Genomic DNA, 23,314 nt, shown 5'->3' with positions numbered 1-23,314 from the left:
GGTATAACTGGCCCCAGGTCATCTGAAGAATAAATTGCACCAAACCACTACAAATAAACTGTTTTTTAACCTGTGCAAACTCTATGCTGTTTGATATGATATAATCAAGGCACAGACTGTAACACTCCCATGAAAAAAATAAAATAAGATGCAATCAATTCTATTTTTGTATTCTTTGTAGTTCACTATTTATACAATTCTTCCCTTTTTTGAGGTTTTTAATCTCTAACTTTTGGAACTTCCAGGTTACCAAATCCAAATAACCCAAGTGGTGACCAGCAGGGGAGTTTGTGTATTTCACAATCACATTAAAGCTTTATGTGTACTCTATAAATATAGATGCATAGACAACCTATTGTCCCTTGAGTTGCATGTTAACTGTATAGTATTGTACATTACAATGAAAATGTAACTGAAGGGAAGTGTAACCTTTATACTGTAAATAACAATAAAGGCTTTTATGCTTTTAGATTTTGTTTTTTCTCTGTGGAAAATGTTTTGTCTGGGGTAGGAGATGCAATAACTGTTTTGCCATTCAAGATAGAAAACATTACTCCCTGCCCTCCTCGGCCACAAGCTTAGGGGAGCAAACAAAAAACAACCAAAACCCCCAGCAGTGCAGTGGTGCAGCACCCTGGAAGCTGGCAGCCAGGGAGACCACCTGATCCTAGAACAGGAGACTCTGCTTTTCCTGCCACACACGGTTCTGTGTTGGAGGGGAGGGGACTTGGCAGAACCCCAGGACAACAGTGGATCTGTGGTGTTCATGCCCCATTGAGATTCATGAGGTGGTTCACCCAGGGCCGGCTCCAGCATTTCTGCCGCCCCAAGCAAAAATTGCGGCGGCAATTGGGAGAGAAAAAAAAAAAAGCGATCGGCGGCGGCAGTTCAGCGGCAGGTCCTTTGCTCCTAGAGGGAGTGAGGGACCTGCCGCCCCCGAATTGCCGCAGGTGCCGCCCCTCTCCCTTGGCCGCCCCAAGCACCTACTTGTTAAGCTGGTGCCTGGAGCCAGCCCTGGGCTCACCCATATGAGCCATCGGCTCTCTGCAGGCTCAAAGAACTGTCCCTGCATCAGTTACATCAAGCTTTTCTTCACCCCCATGAGGGCAAGAAAGTGTGGTAAGTTTTTGTTTTTTGTTAAAGCCAAAATTCCCACATAAGCACATGATTGGAGGAGCTGGGATCCTAGGTATTGGCCTACAGAACCTATGCCTTAAGCAGCCCTGGATGAATGGGGCTGCATTGATAGGCCCAGGGCCCAATAAGCATCTATTTGTTGCTGTGATGTACCAGGGGCAAGAAATCTCACCCAGACAATGCAGTATTCAGAAAAGTGTTACGGTTTAAGAATGGAACTGTCTGCCTACTCTGGAAAGGCGGGGGTGACAGACAATCACACGGGACCAGGCAAGCCTCACCCACTGAAAGGCGGGGCAGTTCTATCTCTGGAAAAGGAAAGGTAAGGCACTGTGGTGTCCATTAACTCTACATGGTTATTAAGCCTGAGTGAATGGATGTATGCATTCTAGGGGGCAAATGCCAAAGATGGGGGTAGCTCGGTCCATTAGAAGGGGCTCCTGGTTTAAGGCAGATGGTGACGAGGTAACAATGCCACTTTAGAAACAGGAGTGCAAAGCCCAGGATTCTGCGTGCCAGCTGGAGGCAGGTAACCTTTCTCACCCCCACCCCAACCCCTACAAGCGATCTGCCAAAGAAAAACCGTGGCCGAGTGACCTCTTCTCCAGAAAGCGACAGAGTCCTGGGGTAAGGTGCCATAGGACTCTGTCGCTTTGTACAGATCCAGACTAACACGGCTACCCCTCCGATACGTTTCTCCAGAGAAGATGCTGTCTCCTAAAGTGCAGAGTACAAGAGGAAGCTGTAACACACCCACTGGCTGGAGCCAGCCACACACATGCAAATAAAACAGCCTCAATGTATGACCTGTGAGGGAGACTAGCCCCTGGAACAAAGGCCCCTGGGACGTGGCGCATTCTCCAGCATCCTCCGGTCCAGCCTGGACAACTTTCTGGAGGAGGCTTTAGCCAGATGCAAGTTCCTGGGCTCAGCACAGGGCTAACTGGGTGTGAACTTGAATAGCCCCTGTTATGCAGGCGATCAGAGTCGATGAGCTAATGGTCCCTTTAGAGTTAAAAAGGGGAGTCGGTAGGGGAAGGGGGGGCTGTGTCTATCGCTGGGGGGTCTCTATGCAGGGGTGGTGGACGAGGATGAGTGGGTCACAGGCACCTCTATAAAACAAAGCCCTGAAGATCGTGACTGGCCCCTACTCCCTGGGGGTTGGGGGCGGTACGCAGGTGTCTCCGTGCGGGGGGAGCGGCGGGGGGGTGTCTATTTGAGGGGGCAGGATATGGGGGTGTCTCTGGAGGGCTCTTGGGGGCGGGGCTCCTCCCCTCCCCTGCCGGCGGTCGCTGCAGTTCCCGGCGCGGCCTGCAGGGGGCCCCGCCGTTCTCGCTCCCCGCGTAGCAGCTGCGCGGCCGGTGGGTCCCGGTTCGGTGCTGCCGCCTCCTGCCCGCCGCGCCGGGGCCTCCCCGCCCGGAGCCGGAGCCGGATCCAGGCCGCTCGCAGCGCCCCGGGGACTCGGGCGGCACCGGGCGATGAAATGACAACATCAACCCTCCAGGTACCGGGCGGCCCCAGCTCCGGCCCGGCCCCCGGGTCCCCCGCCAGGCCCCGGCCCCGGCCCCAGCTCCAGCGTCTCCCGCCCGGCGCCGGGTCCAGTCCGGGCTTTGCGGGCCTCGGGCGGCGGGGAGGCCGCCCGCCTACGCGCAGGCCCCGGCCCTTCCCCGGCCGCCCCCTACCCCGGGCCAGGCCGGGCCCAGGCCGGAGCGCTCCCCCGGTCCTGTCCCCGGGTGAGGCCAGCGGGACGGGACCGGGGCTCCCGGGGACGCTGCTGCAGGACCTGGAGCTGCTTCTCCGGCACCTGCGTAGCCCTCGGGGGCCGTGGGGAGCTGCCCCTGGCCGGGCCTCCGTGGGGCCTGGGCACGCAGGGGCGGCGGGGCCGGGCAGCGGCCTTTGCCTGCGGACTGCCCCGGCTTCCCTGTGTCCCGTGGCCTAGGACCGGGCCAGGCACGGGCCGTGTCAGGGGAGCCGGGCCCAGCCGGGCCCCGTGTGGGGCTGGCCCTGCTGGGACCTGGCCCCAGGTCTCACTCCTGCAGCAGGTTTCGAGGCGAGACTGTCCAGGTAGCCTGCGCCTCCTGGGCGCGGCCAGGCCGCCTGCGCTTGGCCCCCGCAGCCTCGGCCAGCGACGGGGGCGCGGGTTAGTGCAGCGCCCTAGAGAGCAGGGGCTGTTTCTTCAGCTCCCCCGAGGGGGTGCCCAGCCCCTGCCCCTCTGGGGGGACTGGTGCCAACTGAGCTCTCTGCCTGTGGGCAGTGGGAGGTCTGCGCCCAGGGTTTGTATCATGGGCGAGTTGGGCTGTTTCTTTCTTTCTTTCTTTTCTACCAAAACACTTGTACCAGTACAACTCCTCTAGTGAGGTGAAGGTGCCTGTTACCATATAGTGTATCCTCCTTCCCGTACAAGAATGGCTGGGTACAGGGTAACTGCCCACATTAGGGAGCTGTCCTGCTTTCACTAAACAGGTGCTACGACTTCTGTATGTAGACAGGGCTTTCCCTGCAAGGCCCATGGGTGCATCTGTTTCTCCTTCCCTTGCTCTGTGGTGGTGGCATTGGTTAAAGGTCCCAGTGGCACAGGAGCTGCCCCGCCCTGGCAAATGGCGATGGGTTCTGGGCTTGGATTTTGCTCTCTGGAATCGGTGGCTTTGTCCAGCCCAGAAGGAGCCGCTTGTGAGTTTTGTCTGCTGTGTGTGAGCAGAAGGCTCATATGAGAAAGAGGAGATGACTCTAGGCGCCAGCAGCTTTTGGGTGCAGCTGCTGCTTCTCAGAGGTGTCCAAAAACCTGTTACCTCTGTGGGAAACATTACCTCTTTACTCGTCCATTGATCTCTCCTTCTCCTGTGTGCCGGGGCAGCTGTGTCATTGGAGCTGTGTTCTCTCCTTGCAGAAAGCTATCGATCTGGTAACAAAAGCGACTGAGGAGGATAAGGCCAAGAACTATGAGGAGGCGCTGCGGCTGTACCAGCATGCAGTGGAGTACTTTCTACATGCCATCAAATGTGAGTCTGGCTCGTCTCTCCTGCATCGCTGGCCTGGCCAGCCTGTGCAAGATCTTTCCCTCGCTGTTCCTCTTAGGGTCCTTCTTCCCGTTTCACCCTGCTGGGAGTCAGGCCTGCCCAGAATAGCACATCCCCAAACAGATCAGCCTGCACCTGTTGCAGAGCCAGATGGCCTGCTGAGGGTTCCCACAAGTGTAGGCGTTCTCTGGGGAATGAGCTAACTGTGGAGCTGGGCTCAGAAACCCTGAAGTTGTGGGATTATCCAAAGGGAGGTGGGGCTTCCCTGGCTGTGGGTTTGTGCTGCGTCCGTCTCTAAGGGCAGCTTCTCCTGGGGGATTCTCTCCAGCTGCCCACCCGGTGGGAGCTGGTGAAAGGAGACGTTGGTGTCTCATGGCTCTGGAGCGGGCTCTTCTCCCCATTGCTGGTCCTAAAAGGGAGGGTGCTGTAGGGCTCTCCTCACTCCATGCCGTGGAGAGCTGCTCACTGTCTCTCGGGTGCCCTGACAGATGAGGCTCACAGTGACAAGGCGAAGGAGAGCATCCGGGCGAAGTGCATGCAGTACCTGGACCGGGCGGAGAAGCTGAAGGATTATCTACGCAACAAAGACAAACAAAGCAAGAAGCCTGTCAAAGAGTCTCCAAATGATAGCAAGGGGTACGTGTGCAGTCTCCATTGCACCCCCAAGCATGCTCATGCCTGTAACGATGGGAGAGGCTAGCCCTAGGCCCCTGGGCAGGCCCTGGGTGCCCCCTCTTCTCCGGGGGGTGACTCCGGCAGTGGGTTTCAAAGCAGCACTTCTCCCTCTCTGCACTGTATAGTTTGTGAGTGAGCGTTGGGGTCTCCTGTTGGGGCTGGCAAGAGCCAGCACTGCGAGGCTTCGACCCTTCTGGCGCGGCCAGGCCAGATCCTCACTTCCTCCCGATAGCGGGACCTGAGACTTCGCTGGCCTTGCCATGACTCTGCGTCCTCTTCACAGGAGCGACAGTGACAGCGAGGGCGAGAATCCGGAGAAGAAGAAGCTGCAGGAGCAGCTGATGGGTAAGAGGCGGGGGCTGGGAGCACGGCCTTGCCCTGCAAGGCCTGCTGGTGGAGTTCCTGACCTGGGAAGTGGCTGGCGCATGCTGCTTGGTGCAGGGTCGGTGGGACTATGAGCCACTCCTGGAGCGGAATGAGGGGCCGCCGGGCCGCCTCCTCTCTAACTCTGTGGCCGCTGGGCAGTTCTGGAGACTCCTCGTGAGCCCTAGCGAAAAGGAGACGTCCCTCATGCGTGATGACAGCCTGGCCCGGGCGGGTGGAGTTTGGCAGCTGGTGCAGTGGCTGGCGGGAGGCTCGGGCGAGCCCCGAGGCGGGAGTGCTGTCGTCTCTTGTCCGGCTAGGGAGAACTGCCTTCCTCTCGCAGGTGCCATTGTGATGGAGAAGCCCAACGTGCGGTGGAGCGATGTGGCTGGCCTGGAGGGCGCCAAGGAGGCTCTGAAAGAGGCTGTGATTTTACCCATTAAATTCCCACACTTATTCACAGGTGAGGGTTGCTCGGGTAGCTCTGGGGTGAGGCTGGGGCAGGGTGGATTGGCTGCTGCTCCCTCCGAGCGGGACCGTGGCCCTTGTGGTACTGGTTCCGGTGCCGGGCGGAGACCACGCCCTGGGATCTGGAGTACTGAGCAGAGCCCAGAAACTTCCTTGGCCAACAGCCCTAGCAGAGCCCTGAGCAGCGAGGTGCATGTGAACTGGCCAGTCCCCCACAGCACGGCAGGAGCAGTGCTGCAGGGGACTGGGGCAGGGCGCTGGCCGACCAGAGTCTGGTACCTCTGTTCCCTCCGTTCGAAGCCAGCTCTGCCCCTGCTCAGTGCGGGCTGTGTTCCAGAAAGCCTTTGACAAGGTACCTCACCAAAGGCTCTTAAGTAAATTGTCATGGGATAAGAGGGAAGATCCTTTCATGGATTGAGAACTGGTTAAAGGACAGGGAACAAAGGGTAGGAATAAATGGTAAATTCTCAGAATGGAGAGGGGTAACTAGTGGTGTTCCCCAAGGGTCTGTCCTAGGACCAATTCTATTCAACTTATTCATAAATGATCTGGAGAAAGGGGTAAACAGTGAGGTGGCAAAGTTTGCAGATGATACTAAACTGCTCAAGATAGTTAAGACCAAAGCAGACTGTGAAGAACTTCAAAAAGATCTCACAAAACTAAGTGATTGGGCAACAAAATGGCAAATGAAATTTAATGTGGATAAATGTAAAGTAATGCACATTGGGAAAAAATAACCCCAACTATACATACAATATGGTAGGGGCTAATTTAGCTACAACTAATCAGGAAAAAGATCTTGGAGTCATCATGGATAGTTCTCTGAAGACGTCCACTCAGTGTGCAGCGGCAGTCAAAAAAGCAAACAGGATGTTAGTAATCACTCAAAAAGGGATAGAGAATAAGACGGAGAATATCTTATTGCCCTTATATAAATCCATAGTATACCCACATCTTGAATACTGCGTACAGATGTGGTCTCATCTCAAAAAAGGTATACTGGCATTAGAAAAGGTTCAGAGAAGAGCAACTAAAATGATTAGGGGTTTGGAACGGGTCCTATATGAGGAGAGATTAAAGAGGCTAGGACTTTTCAGCTTGGAAAAGAAAAGACTAAGGGGGGATATGATAGAGGTATATAAAATCATGAGTGATGTGGAGAAAGCGAATAAGGAAAAGTTATTTACTTATTCCCATAATATAAGAACTAGGGGCCACCAAATGAAATTAATGGGCAGCAGGTTTAAAACAAATAAAAGGAAGTTCTTCTTCACACAGTGCACAGTCAACTTGTGGAACTCCTTGCCTGAGGAGGTTGTGAAGGCTAGGACTATAACGGTTTAAAAGAGAACTGGATACATTCATGGAGGTTAAGTCCATTAATGGCAATTAGCAAGGATGGGTAAGGAATGGTGTCCCTAGCCTCTGTTTGTCAGATGGTGGAGATGGATGGCAGGAGAGAGATCACTTGATCATTGTCTGTTAGGTTCACTCCCTCTGGGGCACCTGGCATTGGTCACTGTCAGCAGACAGGATAGTGGGCTGGATGGACCTTTGGTCTGACCCAATACGGCCATTCTTATGTTCTTAGGTAAGCGCACCCCCTGGCGTGGGATTCTGCTCTTTGGGCCCCCTGGCACGGGGAAGTCGTACCTGGCCAAGGCTGTGGCAACCGAGGCCAACAACTCCACATTCTTCTCCGTGTCGTCCTCGGACCTGATGTCGAAGTGGCTGGGAGAGAGCGAGAAGTAAGTTAGCGGCTGGACTGCGCTGCTCAGCACCGGGGCAGAGGAGAGCGCACTGTGGCACTAGCGGGTCTGCCAAGGAAAGTGGGGTAAATGAGAACAAGCTAAGCAGTGCCAGTGGGGGAGCTCCCTGCCTGCAGCCCGAGGGTGCTGGTCCTCGCTCCCCCACTCGGGGCGTGTGTGGGTTGCAGGGTCAGGACTGGAGGGGAGGCTGCCTGGCCGTTAGCGCTGACCCCGTGTCTTTCTGCCCCAGGCTGGTGAAGAATCTCTTCGAGCTGGCAAGGCAGCACAAACCCTCCATCATCTTCATCGACGAGGTGGACTCTTTGTGCGGCTCCCGGAATGAGAACGAGAGCGAGGCTGGCCGCAGGATCAAGACGGAGTTCCTGGTGCAGATGCAGGGTGGGTGGGGAGTGCGCTCCGGCCCCCCAGAGCTCACCTCTCCCCCAGCTGGCTCAGATGGTGCTGAATCAGCCCTGGGGCGGGCGGCTGGAAATGAGAAGTGAAGAATGAGGAGCTGCTCTAGTCCTCAGCCTGCGCGTTCCCTTTGCCGAGGGCAGCCTCGAAGGGTGCTTGGGGTACTTGGGCGAAGGGCCTGTCTTGGATTGGCAGCTGGTGACTAGCCAGTACTGGGTTTACAACGGCGCCCGCTCTCTCCCGTAGCCCCACCCCCACACCGCCTCTTCCTCCTGTGGCCCCATCTGTAGTCCTCTGTCCTCTCTGCCCTGTGGGAGTGCTGGGTGGGGCCTCAGGGGACAGGGCAGAGCGTGGGGGTGGGGCCCACAGAAGGTTAATCCGGCCCTGTCACCCTCCAGCCGCGGCGCTCTTCCGGGCCCCTCAGAGGAGTCAGCCCCGCCTGCTCCTTGATCGCTGTTTCTTCTTCCCGGTAGGTGTTGGTAATAACAACGACGGGACCCTGGTCCTCGGTGCCACAAATATCCCCTGGGTCTTAGACTCGGCCATTAGGAGAAGGTGAGTGGGAGCTATTGGAAACCAGCAGCCACAGCTGCTGTCCTCTGCCTGGCTCAGGGCAGCCACATTGAATGTGCCAGGAGCCACTGCCCCCCCCCCTCTGGGAGTGGCCCAGAGAACAGAGTCGTCTGCCCCAAGGCAGGCTTAGGTCTGTCCCCAGCCCCACCCAACAGCCCAGCACCTCCCTCCCCCAGCCTGCAGCTCTTGCTGGAACCTGTCAGTGCTGCAGTGATCTGCACGGCTCGCTGCTCACCCGCTCTGCCCACTGTCGGTGCCTAGGTTTGAGAAGCGCATCTACATCCCCTTGCCGGAGGAGGCGGCCCGAGCCCAGATGTTCAGGCTGCACCTGGGGAACACACCACGCAACCTGACAGAGGCCAACATCCACGAGCTGGCCAGGAAGACGGACGGCTACTCGGGAGCCGACATCAGCGTCATCGTGCGTGACGCCCTCATGCAGCCTGTCCGCAAAGTGCAGTCAGCCACACACTTCAAGAAGGTGAGAGCAGGCGTGCGGGACCTGCTGCTCCCCAAGGGCTGCGGCACCTGAGTCTGGGGCCGCTGGCCTGCAAGGGAGGGGGGCTCCATGGCCACCCGAGTGTGCCCTTGCCCCTCCTGGTGAGATCCTTCCTGAGTCCCCCAGGCCAGCCCCAGAGGGCCCATGTCAGAGGGGCCCCCGTGGGCGGTTGGAGAGCCAGCCCTGGCATCTGCCCTCTCAGTGCACTTCCTCTCTGGCATGTGGCAGGTGCGAGGCCCGTCTCGAACCAATCCCGGCATAACTATAGATGACCTCCTGACCCCATGCTCGCCGGGGGACCCCGGAGCCATTGAGATGACTTGGATGGAGGTGCCTAGCGAGAAGCTGGTGGAGCCAGTGATCTGCATGGTAAGTAGTTCATTAGGGACAGACACGCTGGGCCGGGTAAGTAGTTCGTTAGGGACAGACACGCTGGGCCGGGTAAGTAGTTCGTTAGGGACAGACACGCTGGGCCGGGTAAGTAGTTCGTTAGGGACAGACACGCTGGGCCGGAGGGTGAGCGACTGTCACTTGGCCAGTGACACAAGTCAGTGTGCAACACCCCTGATGCCAGCAGAACCCCAGCTGGTGAGGACAGCCTCACTCTGCCCTCCCACTTTCCCACTGGGGCTGGGGGAAGAGGTGCTATCCCAGTCAAAGCCACTGTCCCAGAGTAGCTGGATGTTCCTGGTGAAATGATCAGCATAAAAGATTTACCTTGTGATCATTAGACTTCAGAGTTAACCCGTGTAGCTGAAAGGGTCGGGGCATCCCTGAGCGATTGCTTGTTCCTTCTGCCTGCAACTGTCCCATCTGGAATGCGTGGCTCACAGCTCTGAGTGCAAGAGCTCCAGGCCTTTCCCCCTGACCGTTCCATTGTGCTGAGAGCTGGGGCAGTGGAGTGGCCAGGGCAGCAGTGTCATGTGCTGGAGGGGGGAGGGCAGGGGAACCCACAGAGCAGACATGGGCGCCTCGGGATTTATGCCTGCTGGAAGAGGAAAGCGTCCTTCTCCACCTGTGACCCCTGGGCTCCTAGCCCTCCCCGAGCACCCAGGGAGGTCAGTAAGCATGGCCATTCCAGGGGACAGACTGGAGAATGCACGGAGCTGGAGGTCACACCAGTGACCAGGAGCAGTGTCAAACCTGAGTCCCGGCTCCTAGGCCTCCGTTCCATGCACCTGCCCTGGGGGACCCTGTAGGGAGATGCCTGTCATTCAGGACAGAGAGGCACTAGCTACAGTGCCTTTGCTAGGGCTGGGGTGTTTAGACCTGGGATTCTCCCCCGCAACCAGAAACTCGGGTAGGATTTCCGAGGGCGTCAAGGTAAAAGCGACGCAGACTCTGATGTTGCACTTTGGCCTCAGCTGCCCTCTCCCCTTGTTTGCAGTCAGATATGCTGCGCTCGCTGGCCACCACCCGCCCCACCGTGAATGCAGAGGACCTCCTGAAGGTGAAGAAATTCACAGACGACTTTGGACAGGAAGGTTAAAAGCTTCTGCCGTGGGGCGGGCGGGGGTGGCAGGGCGGGGCTGGCAGTGGCAGCGTGTATGCTTGCAAAGCCCTAGTGCTGGCAGGCGCACGGTGCCAAGCGGGCGCTAATGTTCAGCTCCCTACTAAACCCACCTGTCTGTGGGCCCCCAGCTGGGAGTTACACAGCAGCACGGCCCCGGCCAGCCAGGCAGGCCTGTGGAAGGGGCTGAGCACAGCCCAGGGGCCTGCCCTGCCTCCCCCAGGGGCCCTGACACCCCTGCCTGCTTTTTTTTTTTTAATTTTTTTAAATTAATGCTGCTTGTTTTGTCTTGTTTATATACAAATAAAAACGATCCAAAAGCTTCGCCCGCCAAAACGGGACTTTCCTGGGGTGGCTGAGCCCACACAGCGCTGCCCTGATCGCACGGGGCCAGACGGCAGGGTGTAACCCTCGTCTGGGCTAGGCCCCATGTGCCAGGCTCTGCAGGTGTGGCTTCCCACGCTGGAGCTGTGCTGTGAGACACCAGCCTGTCCCGTGGCACTGCGAGCAGGAAATGGATCTGGAGGCACGGCTAGGGTCGGGTTCTGCAGCCCGTGGGTGGTCAGAAGGCTGCCTTGTCTCCAGCTAGGCTCTGCTCCCTGCTGTAGCAGGGCAGAGCAGTGGTGTGTCCCCTTGGCCAGCCACTGACGGCAGTGCTGCTGACGCAGGGAGCCCTCCCCGGCTGGCTGCTTTTCCATAGCTGTGGGACTTCTCCAGCCTGCTGCACATCCCCTCCGTGAGCCTGGTTCTTTGTTTTCCCGCATGCTGCAACCCCCAGTCCCAGCAACTCCCGGATCACCGTATGCTAAGGCTTCGTTCCTGCTGCAAGCTGGGGTCCCAGGCCCTGCCGCAGAGCTCCGGGCTACTCAGCTTCACCCTCCCTCCCTGCTGGTGTGGACGTGGGGCGAGAGCGGCTGAATAACGGTCAAGAGGAGGGGGAGATCTGAGGGCTACGTCCTCCAAAGGGGGAGTGCCAATCTGCAGCCCCTTGGCTGCTGTACTTCCCTGTCCTACTGCGCCTGAGTCTCGTCTCCTAGGAGTAGCCAAGTGCCAAGCCCCAGCGCTGGAGCTGAGGAGCTTCGCTCAGGCATTAGCCTAATGAGCTAATCCCACGCCCTGGCTGCTGTTGGGCCAGACTCGATAGCAAACCCCCTGGCCCGCTCTGCTCCCACTCACCGGCGCTCCCCAGCTGCACTCGCTGTGTGGGAGAGCTGGATGGGCCTGCGAGGACAAGCGGCGGAATAGCCAGCAGTGCTGGCAGTAATGGTGGTCATTGTGCTCCAGAGCTCATGGGGGCAGGTCTCTCTGTGCAGTTTGTGGGCAGGATCCCAGAGCGCCCCCTTCCCGGCCCTGGGGCCTGCCAGATCAGTTGGCTGGAGCACAAAAGCTTGTGTCCTCACAAAGTGCTCAGATCTGCAGCCAGCTCCTTGGAGCGTGAGACTCCCTGCCCCTCCTGGTCTGTGCTTCCAGGGGGCCAGGTGAGTCTGCCGGGGGCCGGGGTAACCCTGTCTGTGGGAAGCTGGGCCCAGGCTCGGGGGGCTGAGTGAGGAGTGGTCAGAGCACAGGACTGGGAACCGGAACTCCTGAGTGCTAGACAGCGCTGGCGCTGTGTAAAACAGGGACGATGCAGGGCTGGGGGAATGAGACTCCTAGTGCAGGGGTTCTCAAACTGGGGGGCGGGAGGTTATTACATGGGGGGTTGCGAGCTGTCAGCCTCCACCCCAAACCCCACTTTGCCTCCAGCATTTATAATGGTGTTAAATATAAAAAAAGTGTTTTAAAATATAAGGGGGGGGGTGGTCACACTCAGAGACTTGCTGTGTGAAAGGGGTCACCAGTACACTAGTTTGAGAATCACTGTCCTAGAGCCTGAGGTGCCGATGGGGGGGGGGGGGGGGGAAAGCAGCAATTGCTCTTCCTACCCTCCCCCCCCCCTCCCCCGGGCCAGTTTTACTCTCAACCCCTCTTGGAGGCTTGTAGCCAGCCTGGAGGTGGGTGACGTGCCTGGCGCAAGGCCCCTGCATCAGCCTGAGGCTCCCAATGCTTAACTAACAGCCCACCTCCATCTCCCTCCCCCCCACACACACACCTACTGCTGCCTAGTTGGGGGGGTTGCAGTATCACAGCTGGGGGGCTCCACTCAGGCCCCAGCCAGGCAGGTTGCTGTGGGGGGTGGATCGGCTGGCCCAGCTGCCTACGGGGGGGGTTGCAGATTGGACAGGGAAAGTACCCAATGTAGAGCTGCTGAGCAGAGGGGCTAGCCCGGCGGGGCTGTCACGGCTGGAGTTTGCCCATAGGCTACTTGTAACCTGAATGTTTTCCTTTTAGCTCCGTGACCACAGTCTCACATTGCCCTTTTAGGTGAATTTAATTCCCAACCCATCCACGCTGCTCATGGGACTCCTTAGGGAAACGGCTCCCTCCTGCGGGCTGGATTGACGTGGGAGCTCAGTGCTCCGGGGGCTGGTTTCAATGTGGGCAGCGTCTGTAACGAAATCTCCGCAGCAGCGGTGGCTCTGGGGAAGAGCTCCACTTTTCGCTCTGCTCTGCACGCGTGTGTTTCATTCAATTGCTGCCTGGCTTCTCAGCGGGGAAGAGAACTCTTGCAGTCAGAGAGCCCCTGCCCAGGTAGACGGCTGCCTGCTCGGGTCCACCAGGAAGAGTCTGCTGCTCGTAGGGGAGGTGCCCCTGGGTCTGGCTTCTCTTGCAGATTGGCTCTGGTGCCCTAGAGGGAACCTAGGCAGCCACAGGTAGTGGGATGAGCCCAACCCATGAGCAGGAAGTGGGCCTGCCCTTGTCCGGCTTGCAGGGGACAGTGGGTGGCACTAGCAGGCTGCCAGGGGAGGTGAGGAACGCGGGGTGGAAAGGAACCCAGGCTGGAATTGTGAAAGACTTTCTCTGTATTTGCTGTAATAAAGCTGATGAGTCTCCCTGGCCTGTGGCTCAGCAAGTGTGTTCCTTCCCAAGGCCTGGCACTGTGGGTAGCAGCCAGCTGCGGGCGCCAGCCCCAGCACTGGTGTGGTACTTGCTAGCGACAGTATTCCCGCTGACAGGCGGGAAGGCTACATCCACTGGCCTTTCCCCCTAAGGCCTGAGCTTCACATGGTGCAGTGACAGAAGGGAAGACAAGTTCATCTCAGCTTGGTCCCTGGGGGTGCACATCATAAAACTACCCCTCCAAGTGCTGGGCAAAACCGAACCAGCGTGGCAGGACTCCCCCGTGCAGCCAGGGGACAGCCCGAGGCAGGGGCTGCTCGGAAAGCACAGGAGATGCACCAGTCTGCCTGCGCCGGCTCCCAGCGGGGAGGTGTTCCCCATAGCCTCCGAGGGAAAGGGAGGGTTGCCCCCCCCCCCCAGGCCACAGGCCCTCACAACTCTCAGACTGCAACTGAGCTGTGCAACACATTTATTTTCCTTGCTGTCGGTAGGCGAGTGGAAGACACACCCCATTACAACCCAAGCCGGTCACTCCAGCCACCCGTGAGGGGCTCACTCGTTCACCTCCGTCCAGCGCGTGTTCACAAAGGTCTGGCTCTCCATTTTGTCGATGTACAGGATGCCCTGCAGGTGGTCCATCTCATGCTGGAGGATGCGGGCCGCCCACCCGCTTGCCTGCCAAGAAACGGGATCTCCTGCCTCATTCAGGCCTGCAGAAGCAAACACGGCCCAGGTGAGAAGCTGAGCATCAGGCCCCCACGCTTCCAATGCAGCTGTCATCAATCCCCCCTCTGGCTAGGCACAGCATGTATAGCCCCCTCAGGGCAGGGCTCATGCAGCAGCTGCCTCACCCTGTCTAGGAGCTGCTCACATGCAGACGGGGAGGGGTTTGGGCCCTGCCTAGGGGCAGTGTGGGATGAAGCAGGCAGGGCCATTTCCCACACTCTACGCCAGCACTGCAGAACCGGGGTCTCCCCCATGCCAGCATGAATTCCTGCCACTTATCACAATTGAAGACCTCAATCTGTCCCCGGCTCTGTGGTTCAGAGACACGGGGCTCCTGCCAGACCAAGGGGGATGCACTGGACGTGCCAGAATGCCGATCCCGGCACCGACCGAGGCCAGCACGCTGCAGCCTGTCTATGGACGGTGGGCTCGTCCCATGGGGCTGAACCTACATGCTTCCCAGAAATAGGCGTTGTTGCCACAGGGATGGTGTGCATTGGTGACTGAGGCAGGTGATGGGGGGGAAAGCCGGGGGGGCCGGGAGGAGCGGAAGCCGCTGGGGAGGGCTGGGGACGGTAGCAGGCAGGGACTGGCACTGGCAGAGGGGAGGCCTAGAGACAGGCTCGCTCTATTACGATGTGGTCCATGGGCTAAGTCGTGTGACGCGAGGCTCCTGGCTTTGCGCTCTGCAGCCACCCCCCGGCCGCCAGGCCGTGCGCAGGGAGGGAGGCCCCGGGGCTGCCCCAGCCCTACCTGACACCTGCACCGCCTGGTACCGGGGCACCGAGGCGGCAAAGCCCGCGATGCTCTCGCAGCCCTCGGGGAAGGAGACCAGGCGGGAGTCCAGCACCCGCATGGCCGGGTTCACGAACACTTTGAGCGGGAACGGGGCCATCTGCCTGGCCTCCCGCAGGCCCGGGCTGGTCTCCAGGTGCAGCCGCTCCGGGAGCTCCGCCACGAAGACCTGCAGGGGCACCCCGAGCTGCGGCGCGCTCAGCCCCTGGCTCGGCAGCCGCCGCATCACCCGCACCAGCGTGCGGATCAGGCGCTGCACCTCGGGGCCGGCGAGGAGCGCGGGGTCCACGGCGGCCGCGGCGCCGCGCAGCACGGGGTGGCCGGCCTGGCACACGCGCTCGTAGGGCGGCTGCGGGGGCGCCACCAGCGGGCGCCCCAGGAACCCCCAGCAGTTGCGCGGCTTGGCCGGCCCGGCCTGGAGGCCTCGGACCTGCGCCCACACCGGGCGCCAGCGGCTCAGCGCGTGGGCGAAGGGCGGCCGAGCTCCGCACGCCGCCATGCCGGGACCGGGACCGGGGACGCGCGCGCTCGCTGGGCAGGGCTCCGGGGCGGCTGGCCCAGCACGTGACCGCCCCCAGCTCCACGGGCCCGGCCTGCGCACGCGCCGCGCTCACGTGTAACTGAGTCCCCACCGGAAGTAGCGGAGCATGCCGGGAGTTGTAGTCTCCTAAGGCACGGGGAGAGCGCAGGCACAGGGCGAGGTCACCGGCTCCAAGCCGAGGGGGATTAGAGGGGTTTGCAGGGGGGTGGCAAGCACTCCGGGGGGAGGGTTCCATCGTGGGGGCTGCAGGGCTCCCCAGCTTGGGGCACTGCGGCAGGCAAGGGGAGCTGCAGGGCACCCCGCTGTGGAGAGCAAGAGCAGCCCCATACCCTGGTCTCTGGGAGCAGCACGATCCATCCAGGTCCCTGCGGTGAGGGGCCTGTCCTTGTCACTAGGTCTATCTGCCAGCCCTGCCCCCCAGGAAGGAGCCCCAGTGTGGGGAGTGGGGTGTCACATCCCTTGACACAACGGAAGGTTGGGGATAGATCTGCTACATTGACCAGAGGCTGCTGGGTTGCCTTTCTCCACCTCACGTTGCCCATGGCACTACACTTTCCAAAGGAGGGCATCATGGGCCCCTCGCTCCACAGGGAAACCACAGGAGGCGGGGAAGAGGCATGCCCAAGGACACACATTCATGCTTCTCGCCCTCCAATTGCCTACAACCCCCTGGGCCTGCTCTAACCCCCCAGCTAGCAGCCCTCCACCACCCTCTGCTTGAACCCACCCCCACATAGAAGGGGGGGCACAAGCCATCCCAGCTAGGTTTTGAATGTTAGGTGTTGTAGGGATCCTCACCCTGTGCGACGTGCTGGACTAAGCCCCAAGCTGAAGGTTCCAGAAACCCAGTTCTTCATTTACACATAGAGCACATGAAAAGAAAAAACAAAGGCACCTAAGAGCCTTCCCAGGGCCAGGGCCAGGGCCAGGGCCAGCTCCTCCCCGACTCAGCCATGCCCTGAGATCGGCCTGTACAACAAGGCACCTCCTCCCTCGCAGTGCAAACTGCAGAGTTCTTTATGAAAAAGACACTGATTTTTCTCTCTGGCGGTTGCCTCTTGAGCTACCAGAGGTTTGAGCCCAAAGCTCAGAGGGGATAATAGCAGCAGCTCAGCATCTGGGAATATCTTCAACAGCTGAGTCCTTGTCAGGCTGGGGAGGGATATGACAGACCATCCCTGCACAGTATGCCCATAGCAGCTGCTTGCAGCCAAGGCTGGGGGGAAGCAGGTACAGCACAGAATACATTAATGAGCTTTATTTATACAATGATCAGCCTTTTTCAGAGGTATGTACGTCATTGAACCTGCTTTCCAAGTCCGAAAGCATTCACTCTCTTTATACTACAGGTTGTCGAGAGCCCGGGCCTGGGCCCAGCCTCCTTCCCCCAGGACCAGGAGACCTGCAGGGGCCCTTGCCCACACTTCATGGGTACAGTGAAGCCAAGGAAGTAGTTACAGATGATGCAGCCTGTAATGCTCTGTACAGTTCCCATCAGCAGACGCAGCCAATGCTCCTGCTCATCTCCATCCACACCCCCACACTCAGTGCCATTGTTCAATACCAGCGCTGCTACGTGCAAGACTCCCACAGGCTTCTGCAGAGGCCAGAATCACTCAGTATATGCACGCAGCGCAGCATGGCGGGCAAGCTGGGGCAATCCCCCCTCTGTTAGGTTGTGGCTACTGGGACATCAGGCTGCAGAACAGCCATTGTGTACACACTGCTCTCCTCTCCAGCCACCGGAGGCAGCTGCGCACTGGGTTCTACTCCCTGCTCTGGCCCTGGAATTTCTGGTGCAGGTGCTGGGCTCTCCTGGGCCAGTTCCTTCTCGTCTGGAGTGAACATGGCCTCTCTCTTTGGCAGGATGAAGGCGAGTGGTTCCTTGATCACATTCACGTCCACACAGCCAAGGCTGCCGTACTTGTGCAGCTGAGTGGGAGGAACACCTGGCCAAGAGAGCAGAGAGTTAACTCACCCAGAGCCCACCTGGAAAGGGACATGAGGACAGTGACGACATTACACAGCTCAGGCAGGGATCCTTGTAGACTGTTGGACTTCACTGGGGGAGCTCTGAGCACTCCAGCCAATGGATGTCCCATGGGAACCAGAGCAGGGCAGTGAAGGGGTCAAAGACAAGGGTCTCTGGGACCCACCCTGCTCAGCAGATATGCCCTGGCTCTGCATGAGAACAGGCACTTCCCTCATACTTCTCTGCTGAGGGAAGAAGGAATTCTTACCCAGGGTCTGTGCTATCTGGGCTGGGGGAAAGAGGACGTGGAGGCAACGGTTAAGGTAGGGGAGCAGGTCTTCCAGGAACACTGTACAGAACTGAGCAAAAAGCTCCTGCTCCCGGCTGCTGAAAGCCGCCTCCTCTGCCCGGTGAAAAGCCAGGATTGTTTTAGTCACCTGCAGGAAGGAGAGAGAGAGTGAGCGCGTAAGCACCTTCAGTTCGTCATCCCGCAACCTCCACCCTGGGCAGCTGCACCAAACATTCCCCAAGCTGCTCAGAGTGATGGGACTGGCCCTGGAGAGCAGCCACTGACCCACCACCTTGCCCTACACAATTCATCTTCTGATGCTGGATCCCGAGTCTGATTCAGTTGCCCAATTGTAGGGGAAATGCAGGGGAGGGGAAAGGGGCTCATTCAGCCAACAGGAAGTGGGTGCAGAAGGGAACGGCAAGATCTATCCTCAGCATTCTGACAACCCGGTACAAGAAGCTGAAATAGAGAGAAACAGCCATGCCCTGTCAGGTGCCTGCCTCACCTTGCCAAGGGCAGCCTCCAGTGAAGTCGTTACATCCTGGGCAAGAGCCACAGGGCAGCAGAGACGCAGGTCATTGAAGGCAACCAGAATGTTGTTCAGGAAGCAGGCAAGAGGTGGGAAGTCCAGCAGCACCATGGGAGGCTGCAGGGTTCCTGGCTGGGTGGCTGGCACTGTCACAGGGATGGTGCTGCCCAGGACAGCAGGAGCAGAGATCAGCGTGTAGGAGTTCATCTCATCTTGGAATTTGTCCACTGCTTCCTGAATCGCCTTCCTGAAAGTGCTAAATGCAACTTGCTGGAACACTGGGGCCAGCTGGCCCCGGAAATCAGCTCCCACCCTGCTGAAGGACAGGCCAAAGTACATGCACTGACCCAACAGTGAGTCCAAGCGGCTGCCCACCCCCCGCTGGAGGTCATTGTCCAGAACCTGCAGGAATTGTGAAACCTTCTGCAGCACCCAGCCATGGAAGATGGCACTCTCATTGACCACATGCTCGCCAGGAGGCAGCAATGGCTCCTCGTCCGAGAAGATGGCGCGATACTGTGTGATGATGTCAAAGAGATGGACGCGGCAGGCCTCGATGGTCTTGGTGATGTGGAAGTAGGGGTCGTCATCAGGGATGGAGGCTTGGATGGAGTGGAGCCAGGCGTCCCGGGCCTGCAGAAACTTGATGCGCAGTTCGGCCTCCGTGAAGACATCCATGCGCCGCAAGTAGCCAATGACACGCAGGCAAGCAGGCAGCTGGATATTAGTGCGCAGTTGCTGGATCAAGTGATTCAGCATTAGCTGTGAAGACTGATGCACTTCGTCCACAATGCCCTAGAGGCAGAGAGAGAGAGACCTCAGCTATGAGACAGTCCACCACGGCCTCAAGCTTCATGCCCCAAACCTGAACTCCAAACGTCACCCCCCAAACCACACTCCTCTCAGAGCAAGACCCCACCCGCTGCGTGGAGGCGAGTCGACCCATGCCAGCCACCACCTGAGGAGCTCATCCCATGCCCAGGGGCTGCAGCCCCCCAGCATGGTCAGCACTATTGGGACGAACCTGGACGACGGGGATGGAGGAGTGTTTCCTCTCCAGCCGGCGCACGTAGGCAGCGAGCTCCAGGGCCTCCTCGTAGTAGCCGTTGCGGACGCAAGTGTCCATCAGCTGCGGGATCTCCAGGATCTCCAAGATCTCCGTGTGCCGGTTCAGGGTCAGGCTGTTCATGCGGCGGCTGGAGGCGATTTCCTCGGCGTCCCGCAAGAAGCTCCTGCCGGAGGGAAGGAGAGCTCAGCCCCCACCCCGCAAACCTCCACCAGGCCCCGCCCCCTCCCCAAACGCCCCGGGCCAGGGGCCCCGCCCCGCCATGGGACAGGTGCCCCCGGCCCAAACACCCCGGGCCAGGGGCCCCGCCCCCCCCAAACACCCCGGGACAGGTGCCCCCGGCACCAAACACCCCGGCCGAGGTGCCCCCCTCGGGCCCACCTGCAGGTCTCCTGGAAGCCGGGCAGCCGCCCCAGGAGCCGGGCCAGGCCGCGCTCGATGCCCCCGAAGCCGCGGCCCGTCTCGCTGGTGCACTCGGCCGAGCGGATGAAGATCTTGTAGTGGGCGAAGGCCAAGTGCCGCGTCTGGGCGGCGGCCAGCGCCCGCTCCTCGGCCAGGCGGCCCGGCTCGCGGCCCAGCGCCTCCAGTCCCAGCCCCGCCAGCTCCGCCAGGTACCCGGCCAGCTCCGGCCCTGGCGCCGACCCCGGCGCCCCGCGGAACAGCCAGGCCAGCAGGCTGGCCTCCTCCAGGGCCGCGCCGGCCGCCGCCATCTTGGGGAGAGCGCCACGACACGCAGGTACGTGCTATCCACGGGGCGCAGGACTCTATGGTGTGGGGGGCACTCTACCCCGCCTCTCGACAACTCTACTGCTCTGGAGACACTTGGTCTAGCGCCCCCTACAGCTCCGCGAACTCAAACCCGGAACGCGCGTCCCTCCGACTCTATGGCACTGAGCGGGGTACGCTGGCCCCACCCACCCCGGGACGCTCTATGTTCCAGACTCTACTAGCCCAGGGCTGTTTCCGGTTCCGGGCTGTCCCCTCCCCCACGTGGAGCAGTGCCCTGACTAAGCCCGGAGCTGCCGGGTGCGGCGATGCGGCCCCTGACGGAGGAGGAGACCCGGGCCCTGTTCGAGAAGCTCGCGAAATAGTGAGGCGGGGCCGGGGTGGAGAGGCTGGTCGGAGGGGGACTTGGCCTGGCCCGGGGGGGCTGGGCGGCGGTAGCCGGGGAGGGGGGGCTGGTCGGAGGGGGACTTGGCCTGGCCCGGGGGGGCTGGTCGGAGGTAGCCGGGGCTGGTGGCCCGTCCCGGGACCCATCGCTCACGGTCTCTCTCCCCACAGCATTGGCGAGAACATCCAGCTGCTGGTGGACCGGCCCGACGGCTCCTACTGTTTCCGCCTGCACAAGGACCGGGTTTACTACGTCAGGTGGGCGGCGCAGCCGGGCTGGAGTCCCCCGGCCCCAAGCGCAGGCTCCGCAGCTGCCATTGAAGTGACCAGTTCTGCAGACTGGGCCCCTGCTGTGTCAGGGCAGGGATTGGGCCCAGGGCGCTCTGTCTCCTGGTCCTTTCCTGGAGAGTGCGGGGCTGATGCTGCTTGTGACTGCAGGTCCCCAGCCCCATCCGTGCCTCTGGCTGACAGGGGGGGGCCTGGCGCTGGTTAAACCTTCTCTTTTAGGTGTTGAGGTTCTCTGAGAACTAATCACACCTTGGCTGCGTTTGCTCTTTCCTAGTGAGAGAATCTTGAAGGTGGCGACCAGTATCCCTGGGGACAAGCTGGTGGCACTGGGCACCTGCTTTGGGAAGTTCACCAAGACCCAGAAGTTCCGGCTCCACGTCACTGCCCTGGATTACCTTGCTCCCTATGCCAAGGTGAGAGGCTTGCTAAGGAGAAGCTTTCAGGTAGCAACCTGATCCTTGGTCATGTTTAGCAGCACGGGGGTGCTGTGCTCCCTATAAGCTGCTCCTTGAGCAGCCCAGGAGGCATTTAAGTGCTGCCCAGCTGATTAGCACAGAGGTAGCATGTGCTCAGGTGCCCCTCCCCCCTTGTCGCTCCATTCTGCAGCTGCTCACAGGACCCTCCTGCTGGCTGTGCAGAGCAGGGGTGGGGGAGGGTGCTGATCCCCCCTCCTCCAGCACCCCATCTCTGCAGGGTTCGAGGGGACACAACCCGGCTCAGAACTCAGAGCTTCTGCAGGGAAGGGTGAGTGACTGAGTGCCTTTCTTTAAAGAGAGAGTGCACTGTTTCTGAGACTTCCCCAGCAGCTAGCTCACACAGTCTGTCTCTCTCCCCACCCATGTGCCCCATCTCCGCAGAACAGGGGAGGGGAGACAACAGGGCTCAGGACAGAGCAGGAGAGCTTTCCATGAGTGCCTTAAAGAGACAGCGTGGAGCATCTCTCAAAAACTTTCCCAGCAGCCAGCACACACACAGTCTGTGTGACACACACACACAAATGCTGTCCCTGTGTTGTCACACGCACCTCCCAACATATACTTATATTATTGTTGTTACTTCTTGCAATGTACATATATTCTCTGTAATTTTATTCTTTCAAAAGTGTGTTTAGTCTGGTCTATGCATTTCATTTTTTTCTTACTACTGAAAGAATTAAATTTAAGTGTGAGTTCTAAAATGCCTAACCTGTCCTGGCTGGAGTCATTATCCCTCTTTAACTTTAAAAAAAATACTATATCTAGGTTTCTTGTTTCTACTCGTGCACATAATATTTATTCCACACATGGAAAAAATTAGAGGGAACCTGGGTGGGAAAAGGGTGTAATATGTCTGCAGACCCTATAACTAAACAAGATGGACCAATTCTTCCTCATACTCATTTGCTCTTATGTTGTGCATATCCCCTACCCTGTGTCACTCTAGCTTGTATGCATGGAGTGTCTCTTTAATAGATTTATACAGTGCCCAGGACAGTTGGGCCTGATCCTGTTTGAGGTCTTTAGGTGTTACTAACTATTTACTGCTAATATTTCCCTCCCTACTCACTTGCCTTGTGACACTGGAGCTGTCCCCAGTCTCAAGTGTCTGCCTTCTGGCTCACCCTACATGCCCGAAGTAATCTGCTTTCTGTGGGCTTCCCTGGCACTAACCCCCACTGGCCTCAGCCTCTGGTCCCCTTACATGGCTGCATGAAGAGCAAAAGGAAACAGACTGTTACAGGTCTTCCCTGTTGTCTCCCATGTCCCAGATACCCTACTTGAGCCTTGCTTCATAAGGTGGTATCACCTGTGTCTCTATCCTTGTGCCCAGTTGCATGAGGAATAACCTTGTAGGTTCAGCAATAAGTTTAACTTGTGAAGATTTGGGTGAGCAACTGCTGTGCCTCCTGAGGATGGGTGCTTTTCTCTTGCAGTATAAAGTGTGGGTGAAACCTGGAGCAGAGCAGTCCTTCCTTTATGGGAACCACGTGCTGAAATCTGGCCTAGGCCGCATCACCGAGAACACAGCTCAGTACCAGGGTGTGGTGGTGTATTCCATGGCCGATGTTCCTCTGGTAAGTGACAGTGCTGGTAGGGGAGTGGATTGTTCTTCAGAAAACAGTGATGAACTTGCTTTGAGCAGAGTAGTGTTGATACAAGTAGTATCAACACTAGTAGCCTGAGTTTCACTATTCTTAATTCCCCAGGGTTTTGGAGTAGCAGCAAAGTCTACCCAGGACTGCCGGAAAGTGGACCCCATGGCGATCGTAGTGTTTCATCAGGCTGACGTTGGGGAGTACGTGCGGCATGAGGAGACACTTACTTAAAGGGCAGCCAGCAGCACAAGGCTCTGAGGACTCAGCTGCACGTGGCAAGGGAGCATGTTGTGAGATCAGAACTCAAAGCAGCAGCAGGGAGCGCTGCTGTGGAGGATTACAGACCAGTCTACCTGTGACTTAGTCGTAACTATTGTGAGCTCTGAGGAGTGCCTGTCCCAGCCTGAAGGAGACAGAAAACAAGTTTTATGTAATCCCTATCTAATAAAAACCATGTTGGTGTGGCTTAGTGAAAGAACTCAGCTACTTGGTCCTAAGCCCTGCCCAGGAACAGCTCTTACGCTCACAGACTAAAGGCAGTTTTCTCAGTAGTAGCTGCGGAGGGGGGTAGTTCACCTTA

General features: G+C 58.7%; 3 protein-coding genes across 4 annotated transcripts; 2 read left to right on the top strand and 1 right to left on the bottom strand.

The window, feature by feature from the left end:
• Positions 1 to 2,559: 2,559 nt before the first annotated feature.
• VPS4A (vacuolar protein sorting 4 homolog A) lies at positions 2,560 to 10,730 on the top strand. The gene is made up of 11 exons (XM_065416417.1): positions 2,560 to 2,641; positions 4,025 to 4,136; positions 4,643 to 4,790; positions 5,113 to 5,174; positions 5,536 to 5,655; positions 7,252 to 7,408; positions 7,659 to 7,807; positions 8,296 to 8,377; positions 8,657 to 8,876; positions 9,123 to 9,263; positions 10,282 to 10,730. Exons 1-11 carry the CDS (start codon positions 2,621 to 2,623, stop codon positions 10,381 to 10,383), a joined length of 1,314 nt encoding a protein of 437 aa, XP_065272489.1. The 5' UTR covers positions 2,560 to 2,620; the 3' UTR covers positions 10,384 to 10,730.
• A 3,063-nt stretch (positions 10,731 to 13,793) lies between these two features.
• Positions 13,794 to 19,972, bottom strand: COG8 (component of oligomeric golgi complex 8). 2 transcript variants are annotated; one of them, XM_065416511.1, is made up of 6 exons: positions 19,644 to 19,972; positions 19,221 to 19,428; positions 18,173 to 18,991; positions 17,644 to 17,812; positions 17,164 to 17,352; positions 13,794 to 14,051 (listed from the first exon to the last, which is right to left on the bottom strand). In XM_065416511.1, exons 1-6 carry the CDS (start codon positions 19,970 to 19,972, stop codon positions 13,894 to 13,896), a joined length of 1,872 nt encoding a protein of 623 aa, XP_065272583.1. In that variant the 3' UTR covers positions 13,794 to 13,893. The 2 variants fall into 2 exon arrangements, with proteins under 2 accessions (XP_065272583.1, XP_065272584.1); XM_065416512.1 differs by lacking the exons at positions 17,164 to 17,352; positions 17,644 to 17,812 and adding exons at positions 15,904 to 15,909; positions 16,573 to 16,581 and having other exon boundaries at positions 13,794 to 14,036.
• Positions 19,973 to 20,227: 255 nt separating this feature from the next.
• Positions 20,228 to 23,291, top strand: NIP7 (nucleolar pre-rRNA processing protein NIP7). Its single transcript, XM_065416616.1, has 5 exons — positions 20,228 to 20,352; positions 20,544 to 20,630; positions 20,935 to 21,073; positions 22,573 to 22,713; positions 22,846 to 23,291. The coding sequence occupies exons 1-5, from the start codon at positions 20,297 to 20,299 to the stop codon at positions 22,963 to 22,965; spliced, it is 543 nt and encodes a 180-aa protein (XP_065272688.1). The 5' UTR covers positions 20,228 to 20,296; the 3' UTR covers positions 22,966 to 23,291.
• Positions 23,292 to 23,314: the final 23 nt, after the last annotated feature.

Source organism: Emys orbicularis, chromosome 14 (assembly GCF_028017835.1).
Source record: "Emys orbicularis isolate rEmyOrb1 chromosome 14, rEmyOrb1.hap1, whole genome shotgun sequence".
In the NCBI taxonomy this organism is placed as follows: domain Eukaryota; kingdom Metazoa; phylum Chordata; order Testudines; family Emydidae; genus Emys; species Emys orbicularis.
This window is presented reverse-complemented; position numbering and strand designations above follow the sequence as displayed.

Coding starts and splice junctions, on each gene's coding strand:
- COG8 (XM_065416511.1), bottom strand. CDS start 19,972: ATGGCGGCGGCCGGCGCGGCCCTGGAGGAGGCCAGCCTGCTGGCCTGG. Junction 17,353..17,643: donor CCAGATAGCACAGACCCTGG/GTAAGAATTCCT, acceptor TCTCTTGGCCAG/GTGTTCCTCCCACTCAGCTG. Junction 14,052..17,163: donor AGAGCAGGGAGTAGAACCCA/GTGCGCAGCTGC, acceptor TTGCTTCTGCAG/GCCTGAATGAGGCAGGAGAT.
- NIP7 (XM_065416616.1), top strand. CDS start 20,297: ATGCGGCCCCTGACGGAGGAGGAGACCCGGGCCCTGTTCGAGAAGCTC. Junction 21,074..22,572: donor ACCTTGCTCCCTATGCCAAG/GTGAGAGGCTTG, acceptor TTTCTCTTGCAG/TATAAAGTGTGGGTGAAACC. Junction 22,714..22,845: donor CCATGGCCGATGTTCCTCTG/GTAAGTGACAGT, acceptor TTAATTCCCCAG/GGTTTTGGAGTAGCAGCAAA.
- VPS4A (XM_065416417.1), top strand. CDS start 2,621: ATGACAACATCAACCCTCCAG. Junction 5,656..7,251: donor ATTCCCACACTTATTCACAG/GTGAGGGTTGCT, acceptor TTATGTTCTTAG/GTAAGCGCACCCCCTGGCGT. Junction 7,409..7,658: donor TGGCTGGGAGAGAGCGAGAA/GTAAGTTAGCGG, acceptor TTTCTGCCCCAG/GCTGGTGAAGAATCTCTTCG.